A 12956-nucleotide genomic window follows, 5' to 3' on the forward strand; every position below is an offset into this window, starting at 1 on the left:
ATTAAATGTTACATTGGTATCAGAGCTCAAGGTTTCTCTTTTCTTGCTCAAGAAGGGAGGTCCTCAAGCTAGCTACAAATGGTTGGTATTATTAATTGCCTGTGAGTAAGTAGAATAGGGATTTTTCAGTCTTGCAGTGCGCCTGCTTTTGTGCAGTTAACGGGGCATCACCGTCGAGAGCTATGGTCTTAATAATGGAGTCCTACGGGGCTTGCCTACGGCTTAACCACTATTGAGCTATTAGAAGCTTGACAGGAGCCGGTGCTGTTTTGGTGTCGAAAGACCTTCTCTTATATTCCTTGCAATTAATGGTATTCGAGCCGCGGGTACAGTAGCTTGAGTTCTTTTTCTAAAGGGGTAAAGAGGAGTAGCAACTAGGGCTTGAAGTGCCAAAGTATACCTAAAAAGTTTACACCTAAAAGTTGTTAGAATGGCTGACAATAGTAAAGAGAGTGAAATTAATGTTGATAACTTTGATTTTGCTCATGAGCAAGCTACTAATGATGCTTCAATGCTTGTTAACTATCTTGTTTCTAGGCTTCAACAAGCCATGGGCAATCCATCTCTCCAAAGTGAAGTGCAACGGCAGCTCCATGCTCACGGGATTCTCCAAGCTCATTACCATGACGAGAGAACACCTAGGAAGCCTCCTTGTGAGACTACCAAAAGAGGTCTCTTTCCGATTCGGGAAGAAGAAGAGAATCCATATGAAGGGCTCAAGAATTTACTTCTTGATGATGCATCTCCTTCCCAAAGGAGAACTCAAGAGCCTCTACCGAAGGAACGAGAAAGAAGCGAGTCTCCCGCCACCTCGGCGGAGATGGCTCCACAAAGACGGCGGGCTAAACGCTCTCCATCACCACCAAAGCGGAGAAGATCATCGTATTCTTCTCCTCACCACAATTCAAAGAGGGATGATAAAAAGCAAGAGAAGAAAAAGGCGAGAAAGAGGACACCCTCTTCTCCATCTTCTTCATCCTCTTCCTCTTATGAAAGCTATGGTGAAGACGACAAAGATCAAGACAGGAAAAAGGCGAGAAAGAGGTCACCCTCTTCTCCACCTTCTTCAAATTCTTCACCTTCTGAAGAAAGTGATGGTGCAACTTTTGAACCATAAAAAAGAAGAGGCCATAGGAAATCCTATGCCGCATGGAAGAGGTCGTCCAAGCTGAAGAAGTTCACAGAGGGAGGGAAGAGCATCTCTTTCCTTACCTATGATGGCACCTTCGGTGCTACGGACAAAGTCTTGGCCTTTATCCAGCAATTCGATGCGGCGTTTGGAGATGAGGGCTTCACGGAGTCCTCTAAGCTACGCCATGTAGCTATGCACTTTCAAAAGTCCGCCAGACAATGGTGGTCTAGCCTACGAGCCAACGGTGAAGCTCCACGAACATGGAAGGCTTTAAGAGCTTCCATTATGAAGCAGTTTTTGGCCACCGATGCCAAAGACAAAGTACTCACCGAATGGCGAAGCTTAAAGCTCTCTCCCAATGAATCCATCCACAAATATGTAGACAAGTTTTGGGACCTACAACTCAAAGCCACTGTCTTCAAAAAGTTGGATTTTGGAGAGCAAAAGCAACAATTTTGTGCGGGCTTAACCGAAGAAATGGCGGAGTATGTCAACTCCCAAAGGCCACGTACCATATCGGCGGTAATACACCATACTATGGTGGCTTCTCGAATCAATTTCCAAACGGGGGGTAAAAGAAATAATAAGCCCCCGGAAAACAAGGGTTCCAATGAGCCTAAGGGAAAGGACAATGTCCAAAAGTCTCCTAAGGGCAATTCCAACAAAGCTAAAGAGAAGGGAGTTTACAAAGGAAAGAATAAACTCTCTCCTGAAGAGCTTGAGCGTTATCGTAAGGATAACCGGTGTTTCAAGTGCGGCGAACAAGGGCATGCGTACCGCGCTTGTCCCCAAAAGAACAACCGCCAAGATCCTCCTAGAGCTTCTTTGGTTGAAATCCAAGAGGAGGAGATTCACCAAACTCACCACAAAGGATCTCCTCTATGCCATGCTTGGGGAAAGGTAAGAGAACATGATGCTTTTATTCTCTTTGACCCTGGTTCTACTCACAATTTCATATCTATGGAGTTAGTCACCAAGCTAGGCATACAATCCTACGAGATGGGAGATATCCTACCCTCAGACAGTGCCTTCAAGGGGCAAGAAGCTTCAGTCACTCCCTTAATCGGGAAATTGAGGCTTCATGTCCAAGGCTATGTGGACAAAGAGGACTTCTTTATCTCTCCTCTCAAGCATGAGGATGTAATCCTAGGGGCACCATGGTTTGATCGCCTGGCTGCCGATGTTAAATTTCCTGAAAGGAGAATCTCCTTTAAGTTCAGGGAAAAAGACATGTATATAGATGCTAAGGAGATGGGTAACACCATCCCCATTGTACATACACCAGCTTTCAACAAGTCAATAAAGAGCTCTATTTCCGTGTACATGATTTTTGTTAAAGATTCTCAAAATGAACCTAATGCTTTAGCAAAAGAAAATAAAAGCAACCAAAAGGAATTAGAGATATCCAATTTTCTCAAGGGGTTTCAAGATGTTTTTATTGACGACATCCCTTGTGAGCTACCTCCTAAACGAGGTAATGATGACCATGCAATGGAACTTCTTCCAGGAAGTTCACCGCCTAACAAACCTCCTTATAGAGTTTCTCAAGCTCAACAAGAGGAGATTATGCGGCAAGTGCATGAGCTAGTTGAGAAGGGCATGGTTAGGCCTAGCTCATCTCCATTTTGCTCACCTGTGCTATTAGTGCAAAAGAAAGACGGCACATATCGTATGTGTGTCGACTATAGAGCACTAAATAGGATCACTATCAAGAATAGGTTTCCCGTTCCACAGGTAGAAGACCTATTTGATAAGCTACAAGGATCGACCTACTTCAGTAGGATTGACCTAAAAAGTGGCTATCATCAAATAAGGATAGTTGATCAAGACATTGTAAAGACCGCATTTCGTACTACATTTGGTCTTTACGAATACATTGTCATGCCTTTTGGCTTGACCAATGCACCAGCCACATTCAACCGCTTGATGGAGAAGCTGTTTAGGCCTCATCGAACCTTCACTGGAGTGTTCTTTGATGATATTATCATCTACTCTAATTCATTGGAGGAACATAAGCAACACCTCCAGGTAATATTTCAAGTTTTAAGAGAGAATAAACTTTATGTTAATCGAAAGAAAAGTGAATTTTTCTTGCAAGAGATTCAATATTTAGGTCACATTATCTCTCAAGATGGCATCCAAATGGATCCATCCAAGTTAGAGATAATAAAAGGATGGCCTAAACCAAGGAATCTTCATGAACTAAGAAGCTTTATAGGTATGTGTGCATACTATAGGCGCTTCATAGAAAAGTTCTCACAAATTGCGGGACCATTACATGACCTAACAAAGAAAAGTGTTAGGTATACATGGTCTGCTAAGGAGAACAATACTTTCGAAAAGCTTATCTCTCAACCTGTGCTTACACTACCGGATCTCTCAAAACCATTTGAGGTCCAATGTGATGCTTGTGGTGATTGCCTTGGGGCTATTTTTCTCCAAGAAGGGCACGCCATAGGCTATGAGAGTCGAAGGCTCGACCCTGTTGAGCAAGCTCTAGGCATATATGAAAAAGAACTCCTTGCAGTTCTACATGTCTTAGACTCATGGAAGCACTATTTATTGGGGACTCCTTTCATTCTGCGAACGGATCACCAAAGTCTTAAGTACTTCATGACGCAGACCAAGCTCTCCAACAAACAAATGAGGTGGGCAAATTTCCTTTCGCAATTTCATTTTCATATTGCTCACATTGCTGGCAAGCATAATCAAATAGCCGATGCACTCTCAAGACGACCGAGAGTGAATGCGGTTTCCATAGCAACTCACAATGATCTATCTTCAATGATAGATGAGTATGCTATTGATCCCGATTTTAGAGATGTGATTTCAGCCCTTGCATTAGGGAAGAAAGAAGAACCATTTACTTTACAAGATGGTTATCTTCTCTATGGCAATAGACTATGCGTTACTAACTCACTACGTGAGAAAGTAATGTATGAATCTCATGCTCCCCCATATGCGGGGCATAGAGGGATTCAGTCTACCTTAAAGGGAATTGAAACATATTTCTATTGGCCTACCATGAAAGTGAACATACAAGAGTATGTTTCCAAATGTGTGATATGTCAAAAGACAAAATTTGATAGAGGGAAGCAACCTGGATTGCTTCAACCCTTGCCAATCCCTAATTCACCGTGGGAGAGCATATCCATGGATTTTATCTTTGGATTGCCTAAGTCTATCCATGGGAATACGGGGATATGGACGATAGTAGACAGGTTCAGAAAACAAGCTCATTTTATACCTGTCAAAAAGACTATCAAAGCCCATCAAATGGCAACCCTCTTCATTTCACAAATTTTCAAGTACCATCGCTTGCCAATGTCCATAGTGTCGGATAGAGATCCTAGAATGACCAGTAATTTCTGGAAGGGTCTCTTTGAGAATTTAGGAACAAGGCTAAACTTCTCTTCGGCCTATCATCCACAAATTGATGGCCAAAGTGAAATAGCTAACCTAACCATTCTCGATCTACTAAAAACCTATGTAACGGAAGTAGATCAAAGATCCCAATGGGAAAAGTACTTACCCTTAGTAGAGTATGCTTACAATAACACTGTACATACTTCCACAGGAAAAGCACCTTTCGAGGTAATTGAGGGAAGATCAAAAAGTCCCTTGCTACTTAAGGTACATGGGAAGATCTTCGCTGCAAATGAGTATAGCCGAGACCTACAAGAATCTTTCCAAAAGATTAAGGATGCTATCTCTATGTCACAGCAAAGGCAAAAGGCTGCTGCTAACAAGCACAGAAGAGACCAAGCCTTTAAAGAAAACGATTGGGTCTTGTTAAAGTTTCCCAAGGCTCGATTAAGGCACACGACGGGCAAGAATCCTACGGGCCACCAAAAGTACTATGCTAAACTAGCAAAAAGGTACTATGGTCCCTTCCAGATTCTTAGGCCAATCAATGAGATGGCCTATCAACTTAAGTTGCCCAATCATTGGCTCATACACAATGCTTTTTATGTGAGCCTATTAAAGCCTTACAAAGGAGAGCCACCTCAAGAACCAACTATTGAAGACCCACCGGAGATCGAGGACCAAGAGGAGGTGCTGCAGCCCGAGTCCATTCTCCGACATGAAGACAAGGTATTAAGAGGCGGTAAGACTATCCGACGATATCTTATTAAGTTTAAGAATTATCCTTTTGAAGATGCTAGATGGATGCAAGGCATACAATTAAAGGATAACCTAAACCTTGTCAATGCTTACAATGCTTCCCAAGAGTAAGCAAATGTACAAAATGTTAAAAATGAACAAAATTTTTGTCTTATAAGACTCTCTTTTTCTTTAGTTGTGCACAAAAATGAAGTAGTATACATGCTTAGATCAAGTTTGCGGAGACGACGTCTCCCAAGCACCAAGTAGAGCTTGTCACTCTACTATGGAAGACTGATAGGACTAATGTGCACACATGCTTGCGGCAGCCTCAGGCTCTCAAGCGCCAAATGGACTAGTCATCCATTATGGAATGATGTCGTAGGATAACATAGGGATCCTCTACCCGCTAAGAAAAAGACTCATGAATATGCTTTATCTTCTTTACACCATAGTCGAGGACGACTATGATTTCAAGAGAGAGGTAATGTCATAATAATCAATATCTAATTCTCCTAAATGATTTTCTCATATTAAACTGATCATTTAATGTGGGGAAGTGCCAAAGGAGAAAAAGCTAGAATATTGGTTAAGCTAGCAGACCGGCCACAGTAGGGATCCAAAGGAGGGAAAATAGGGATCCAAAGGGGGGGGCATCTGCAAAAGAGCCATGTGCAACAATGGGCTAAAAAGACCCTAAGGTTCAGCCCATTAAGACTTCCAAAATGCTAAGGTTCCAAAATTCAAAGGTTGTGTCCAAAGGTCAACCCTAGGGAAAATTGGATGCTTTGTGTGTGCCCTAAAAGTCTTTGCACATCCCTACATGGGAGGGGGCGAGCCCCAAAGGTAGGGGATGAGAGAGAAAGCCACACACACACACACACACAAAGGGAATGAGGGACACATGTCAGCTCCCTAGGCCAGATGCCCACAAGGTGTGCCCAATTCCTATTGGAAGACCCTTGAAGTGGACCAATGAGAATTAAGCTAGAGTAAATGTAGTTTAATTAATTTAAAAACATTTAATAAAAGAAACCAATGAGAATTAAGTCTCGTAGAAGACTATTGGGCAGTCTCCCAAAGGGTCCAATGAGCATTCAGAAGCCCCATGGCTTGCCTGATTTCTATTGGCCAGGAGACAAAGGGGTCCAATGAGAGTTTAGTTTAATTATTTAATTACCTAAAGCTCTCACAAAAGGGGAAAGGGGGACACATGTCAGAAGGCTATCACTTATGTTGCTTAATACCTATTGGCTTGACTTGGGGAGGTCCAATGAGGCAAAAGCCATACCAAATTAGCAGTTAGGGCTTGCCCAAGAGAGAGAGGGGGCTGATTTTTACTGGGCATTGACACACACACACACACTCACACTTGACCATGTGTGAAGGAAGAATACTCTATCTCCTCCCAAGCTTTAATGGAGAGCTCATCACCTACTCCAAGCTTGTGAGATAGAAGCCTACATCAACACTCTCTTGGCATGTGGATGCAAATCCAACCAAGAGCCAAGCTTCAATGCATGCTCATCTCCTCTACCAAGCTAATTACTAAGCTAAGCTATGCTAATATGAGTGATTATGTGAGGAGATGTACATCTTTCTCGTAAGATACTCCTTCTTCCTCTCAATCTACTCTCATACCCTGCTAGCTCTCACCATCTTCGAAGGTGTGTGAGGTCTTGGGTCTGAGAACGGGGATAATTCAAGTTGTGTTTGATTAAGTGTTTTGCTTGGTGTATGAAGCTTCCATCTTCATTGCACTAGCTAATCTTGAAGGAACACAAAGAATTGTATTGTACAATGTCTCTCTTGATGGGAGAAACCATAATACAAAGCCTTTTGGAGGGGGGACCGGCTCCATGCAAATCCGGTCCTCAACTGTTGTCAATAGCTTAATTTCTCTCTCTTTTGAAAGTATTGTCGATTCTATCTAACTAGGTGTTATGCTTTTTGTTGCTCTCTCCACCCAAGCACTCTTGTAATTCTCATTAGGAATCTATTCTAATGAAATGCCCACTATGTTCATGGTAATTTCCGCTACACATAAGTTATTAGGCCATTAAATGTTACAGGATCTGTTTTTTGCTAGATGCATGCACACTAGGTGTTATGGGCCCTAATGTTTAGCAAAGGCTGATTTGGAACGGCATGCATATTCCTCAAGTTGTTGCTTATGAAGCATTTTGCACTCTATGTGCAGTATCTCTAGGAGATTACTTTTGGGTCTACTAATCACCAATAGAGGTCATGGCTTGGTTTGAGTGTTTGTGGATTTTTCAAGTTAACTACGATGGTTATTCTGGACTTTGTTGATTCCTCAACATTGTGATTCCCATTTACCAGTCATGTGGGATGATCGTCTGTAAACTGTGAGGAAACACACCTTAGTACTCTCAGTTATCCAAGGGAATAAACAGATTACAAAGTGTAATCTTGGGCTATGAGTACTGTCAATTATCCAAGGGGATAGGCAGATTACAAAGAAACACACCTCAGTACTGTTAGTTATCTAAGGGAATAGGCAGATTACAAAGAAACACACCTCAGTTTTGTCAATTATCCAAGGGGATAGACAGATTACAAAGTGTAATCTTGGGCTAAAGGATATGCAAAGTGCGTACATTAGCACCAAGCATATCCAATTAATAAGCATTTATTGCTCTATTTGGAGTTTACTTATTATCAATTAAAGCATGTTTGCGACTAAGTTTAGTCTCTTCATGTATAAGTCAGGTTCTCAACTTTGAACATTAGTTATGGTTGTTTATTGATGAAATTTGAGAACAAGTCAAGGACTTAAACTTGGCCGATGAGTTACGTCAGCAAGTCACTTTCAAAGAAACTGAAAAAAGTTACTCTTTGGGTACATCTTAGTTGTCATTACTCATTTAAGCTACTCAAGTGAGTTCTACATGGAGTTTACAGCTATATTATCTATGCGACGGTTTCACCAAGATGGTTGCAATAGGACAATAATATGAAAAATCAAGATGTTACTCTTGGTTTCATTGAACCTCCTACTGAACTGTGTTGTGGTCAAGCAAATAGCTGCATCCCTGCAGGATGCCTCTGTGGAAAGCATTAGTGCATTATCACTCTTGTTTTCGAGGACGAAAACACTTCTCTAAGGGGGGAGTAATGTCATGCCAAGGCTAATGCCCGATGGTCAAGGATTAGGCCCAAGGGTCCGGCTGCTAGTGTGGATAGGGAATGAGGCGCAAGGAGCTATTTAATGGGTGGTTGGGAGGATCATTCTCAGGGAAGTTCCCCAAGGATCTTACATTGGATGCGGCTATGCCAGATGTGCAAGCTGACGAGAGCGACAATTTACAAAACGATCATGGTTTCTTTGATATGCAATATTTCAACAAATTTCTACAATGAATTGCACAAATTGAATATAATTTGGCATCAATAAATATGTGCAAGCTGACGAGAGGGACAATTTACAAAACGGTCATGGTTTCTTTGATATGCAATCTTTTTACAATGAATTGCACAAATGGATTATAATTTGGCGTCAATAAATACAAATTTAATTGTCTCGTGGAGTTAGTTAATATTTATTATTATTATGGTGTAAGCTGATTGGTGAAAGCTTCCAACCGCAACTAATCAAAGGGCAGATGGGCTTGGGATAATATAATTGACAACCAAAAGAATTCATCATGGATGATAGATCTAAAGCTATTGATATACAAAGGTAGATTGAGAACAAAATAAAGATGCAATTAAGACATTTCTTCATAACTAGAGACATGTTCACCATCTTCATTCTTCTTTTCTTATTATACACCTTGACACTTGCAAAGAAAACAAAAATAAAAATGAAGGTGGCTCTGAGCGCCTTCCAATCTTGTAGAGGTAGTAGTGATGGCCTGCATCGAGAAGTGAACTTTGCACCCACATCAAAACCCGTGATGCCTTTGGATAGCACGATGGTCGAGCCAAGCGTGATCATGACGGATGGCGTAGGGGATGCTTACACCATAGTTATCATCTATAGGACTCTTGCCACGTGAGACCACTCTCTTAGTGTTGTTAACAATATGGAATGGGCTCCATGCCACATCGGTCCACGCTCCCCTCAAGACTAAAGAACATGGGGTCTTGAATGAAGACCCCATCTTCAAGACCCCATCATGGGATCCACGGAGGAGAATTCCAGGCTTCTCAACTCGGACATCCAGAGTAAGCTCAGACAAGCATAAGTAATTGTAAACACACACCCATTTTAACGAAATACACGCACACGCTGCCATAACACCGCCCAGGTTTGAATCGGGGGGAACTCGCCGCCGATTTATTTTTCACGCCGTCCGCCGTCACGAGGCCGGGCTCCGAGTCCGGATGCCGTGTCCGCTTTGGCTGCGCGTTACTAGCCAGTACGCCACTTTCCCGTCGAATGCGGGTCAGCCCACTTTGTGCTCGTGCCCTATTGTGCGAGACTGTGAGTGTAGACCTTCTCCATCTCGACGACTTAAGTCAGGCGCATCGCAGACTTCAAAGCAACTTCCTTGTCGAATGAAACCCTAGACGAGAGACCGCATTTCTCAGAATGCTCGAGCAGGAAACCCTACTTGCATGAATGGGGAAGGTCCAATTTCTCTGCTCCCCAGCTGATCTCTTGCGTGCGGCGTTCGGGATGCACGTCATTTGACACCTAAGACAATTGAATGCCTGTTGTGAGCAGTGCCCTTATTGTCGAAATGCAAAGAGACACGGCCTTCAAAGCGCCCATCTACCTCAACGTCTACGATCTCACCACTCTTAACAATTATTTGTATTGGTTTGGGCTAGGCATTTTTCACTCCGCCGTAGAGAGTAAGCTCCTCCTGTCTCTGCTTAAAGTTCGTTTTTGCATTTTTGGAATAGTTCCAGGATTTCACTTAGTGTACCAGAGTTTACTTGTGGGATATGTTCTCGTTTGAGTGAACAACTTTGCTAGAAGCAGTTGTATAGTTTTTTTTTTGTTTCCATGGTCTGCTATTTTGAAACATGTTTGAATGCTCATAAACCCAATTATACAATAGGATTGAGTATGCAAAGGACATGATGCTGGCTTTAATTTACTTGTTTCAGCACAAACTTACAGGCAGCTGAAATTGCTACACTTCGTTTTTCGTTCTATATCATTTGGTATGCTTACACATGAATTTTAATTGTAATGGCCAATGCAGTCAATGGGATTGAATATGCTTACGGAGCTCATGACATGCCCACATCTGGCATTTTTCAAGTTGAACCTCGCAGCTGTCCAGGCTTCATTTTCAGAAGAAGCATTCTGCTTGGAACTACAGAGTTGAATCCTGTTGAATTATGGGACGTCTTGGATGAGCTGGCTTCGCAGTACACAGGAGATTCCTACAATCTTCTTACAAAAAACTGCAATCACTTCACCAATGATTTGTGTGCGAGGCTGACAAAGAGGCCCTCACCAGCCTGGGTGAACCGACTGGCGAGTCTAGGTACGTTTATCATTTTTCTGTTCAAAGGTTTGAGTTATTTTGTCTTGACATCAATGTTTGTTTTATTCCTATGCAAAGCAGTACATTAGTACAGTGTACAATTCTGCGTTGATTCTTGACATTTGTCTTGATAGGCTCCTAGTTTGTATGGAGTTGAATGTTTTTCAAATGTCTGAACTTGTTCTGTGTAGATTCCTTCGTGTTCAGGGAACAAAGAGAGTTAAATAGACCCATGAAGCATATGTATTGATACTCCATGACCTAGGGCTTGCGAAAGTTTAGGTGCACTACATCCAAAGCTTGTTCAGCCCGAGAAATTACCCTCACAACTTTGGATGAGAAGGAAGTAAATCTGTCTCAATTGTCAAAAACATAGTTATAAATCTGAAATTTATATAGATATTACCTTCTCAAATGTGGCGCTTTCCTTCTCCATTCACAATGAAGAATGAAACATGCTCAATCGAATAGTTTACCTGAGCCTTGATGACATGACCCTCTCCTAGTTTATAGGGTAGAATCTAGATATTCAATCTCACTTTGTGACACTTTTTCAAATTTTCCAAGTGGGATGCTAGAAATGCAGTATGGCTTGTAATGTAGTCAGGACTATCCACGTCCGATGGACAAACCCCTGCATCCGACCTGTCCATTCCCATACGGATGTTCAAACTAGTACGTTAGTTTAATTGTTGATTGACCAGCTGTTGTTATGGGAAAATTTGGGTCCTTTAGGCCACTTTTTGTCACATGGCCCATTGACCAAAGGCCAAGGATGTAGGGCCAAAGTTCAAGCCTCATGTGTTACACGGATGTCATGTGGACCTTTCCACCTTGGCATCCTAAGTTCTTTTTTAGACTCTCTCTTTCTCTCTCTCTTTCTTTCATGGTAGATGTCCCTACTTAGTACTAGTTTTGGCTTGGTCCTTTGTGTATTGTAACAAAATACTAGCATCGGATGCGACATGTCAACCCTGCTTTTAGTTCGAAGCTTGTTATCATATTACAGTTCTACTTGAAAGGCATATTTGATGTGTCCTTTTCATGGATGATCTTAGTGTCGAGAGTTTTGCCACCTCTCGTCTGTCATGGCGGAGCTGATAGTGTCCTAGTACCTCGTAGGGGTTGATCATTTAGGAGCGAGGTCTGTATTGTGGCTTTGTAAGCCTATGTAAGGTAGTTTTCTCATTTTCAACCCGTTTTTGCCATTGTTTTGTCCACTGTGCACTGCTGGTGTTGCATACATTGTGCCTCTTGGCTCCAGGTGACAGGTCTAGGGCTGCCCCGTGCTGCTGGGTTCCCACCTATGGGCATGTTCCATACTTTTCTCAGTTTATGCTCCTATCTTCCGGGCTGTGGGGTATTTCTGGGAGGTTCAACAACTTGCCTGGTCCCCTATATAGGGGAAGAAGGGGGTTCCTAGTTGTATCATCACTTTACATCACCATTGTAGAGGTAGCGTTGGGTCTCTCTCTCTCTCTCTCTCTCTCTCTCTCTCTCTCTCTCTCTCGTGTCTCAGATCTGCTATCATTCTCATTTTTTTTTTCTCTAGCGTTTTTGCTATATCTCTCTTTATCTCGTGGCGTTTTTATGCAGGTTGTCCTCTTGTATTTTTCTTAGACTGAGGCAACCCCATTTGCTGTAGATCCCTTGTAGATTGAGGAGATTACCGCTACAGGGTTGCTCTTGGAGACTCCACATTCACTCCACATTCAAAGGTTGCTGGTGTCCATTACTAGAGACGAGAGGGTGTGCACCTGTTGCTGTTGCCTCCCAGCCATAACTGTCCATCTTCTTTTGCCACTTCTGACATGGTATGCGAGCTCTGGTGTCGGATCCAATCTAGGAATGTGTTTTGTGGTTTGTTTCGGGGCTCTTCTTGCAGTTTTGAAGAGGAGATAGCTTTCTGTCTTTTGCAATTCAGAACTAGTATTATCTTATTTGGTGGGAGCGTGTCAATGCTCGAGTGCAACCTTGTATCATCTTGAATTGTACTCCTCATATCTTTTAAGCGGTGAAAACAATGACGAGTGCCAAGGAGATTTAGGATCATTTGGAGTCTATCCATGAACATGTTACTCATGTGAAGTGTATTGCTTTGCAAGTGTAGTTAATTAACTTGGATGCTGCATGCGCTTTTTCCACGAGGGCGCATGCCAATAGGATGCAAGCATTGCGATAGGAGATACTTTAGATAGGAAAGAACAGTGCCTCGAAGGACATGGCCATTTACTTGATGTTGCAGTTGCGAT

At 42.4% G+C, this 12956-nt stretch overlaps 1 protein-coding gene across 3 annotated transcripts in view; it reads left to right on the forward strand.

Annotated features, from left to right (window-relative positions):
- Positions 1 to 9580: 9580 nt before the first annotated feature.
- LOC147449772 (deSI-like protein At4g17486) overlaps positions 9581 to 12956 on the forward strand; it is a 34779-nt gene continuing 31403 nt past the window's right edge. The window contains exons 1-4 of one of the 3 annotated variants that reach the window (XM_086522128.1): positions 9581 to 10060; positions 10417 to 10704; positions 11969 to 12159; positions 12350 to 12699. In XM_086522128.1, coding sequence (XP_086378254.1) covers positions 9913 to 10060; positions 10417 to 10704; positions 11969 to 12159; positions 12350 to 12487 — 765 coding nt within the window. In that variant the 5' untranslated portion in view covers positions 9581 to 9912 and the 3' untranslated portion in view covers positions 12488 to 12699. Of the gene's footprint in view, positions 10061 to 10416; positions 10705 to 11968; positions 12160 to 12300; positions 12700 to 12956 lie in introns of those variants that run through there. The other 2 variants (XM_086522129.1, XM_086522130.1) reach the window with 2 other exon arrangements.

This window comes from Adiantum capillus-veneris, chromosome 10, assembly GCF_014529385.1.
Source record: "Adiantum capillus-veneris isolate H3 chromosome 10, ASM1452938v2, whole genome shotgun sequence".
Lineage (NCBI taxonomy): Eukaryota > Viridiplantae > Streptophyta > Polypodiopsida > Polypodiales > Pteridaceae > Adiantum > Adiantum capillus-veneris.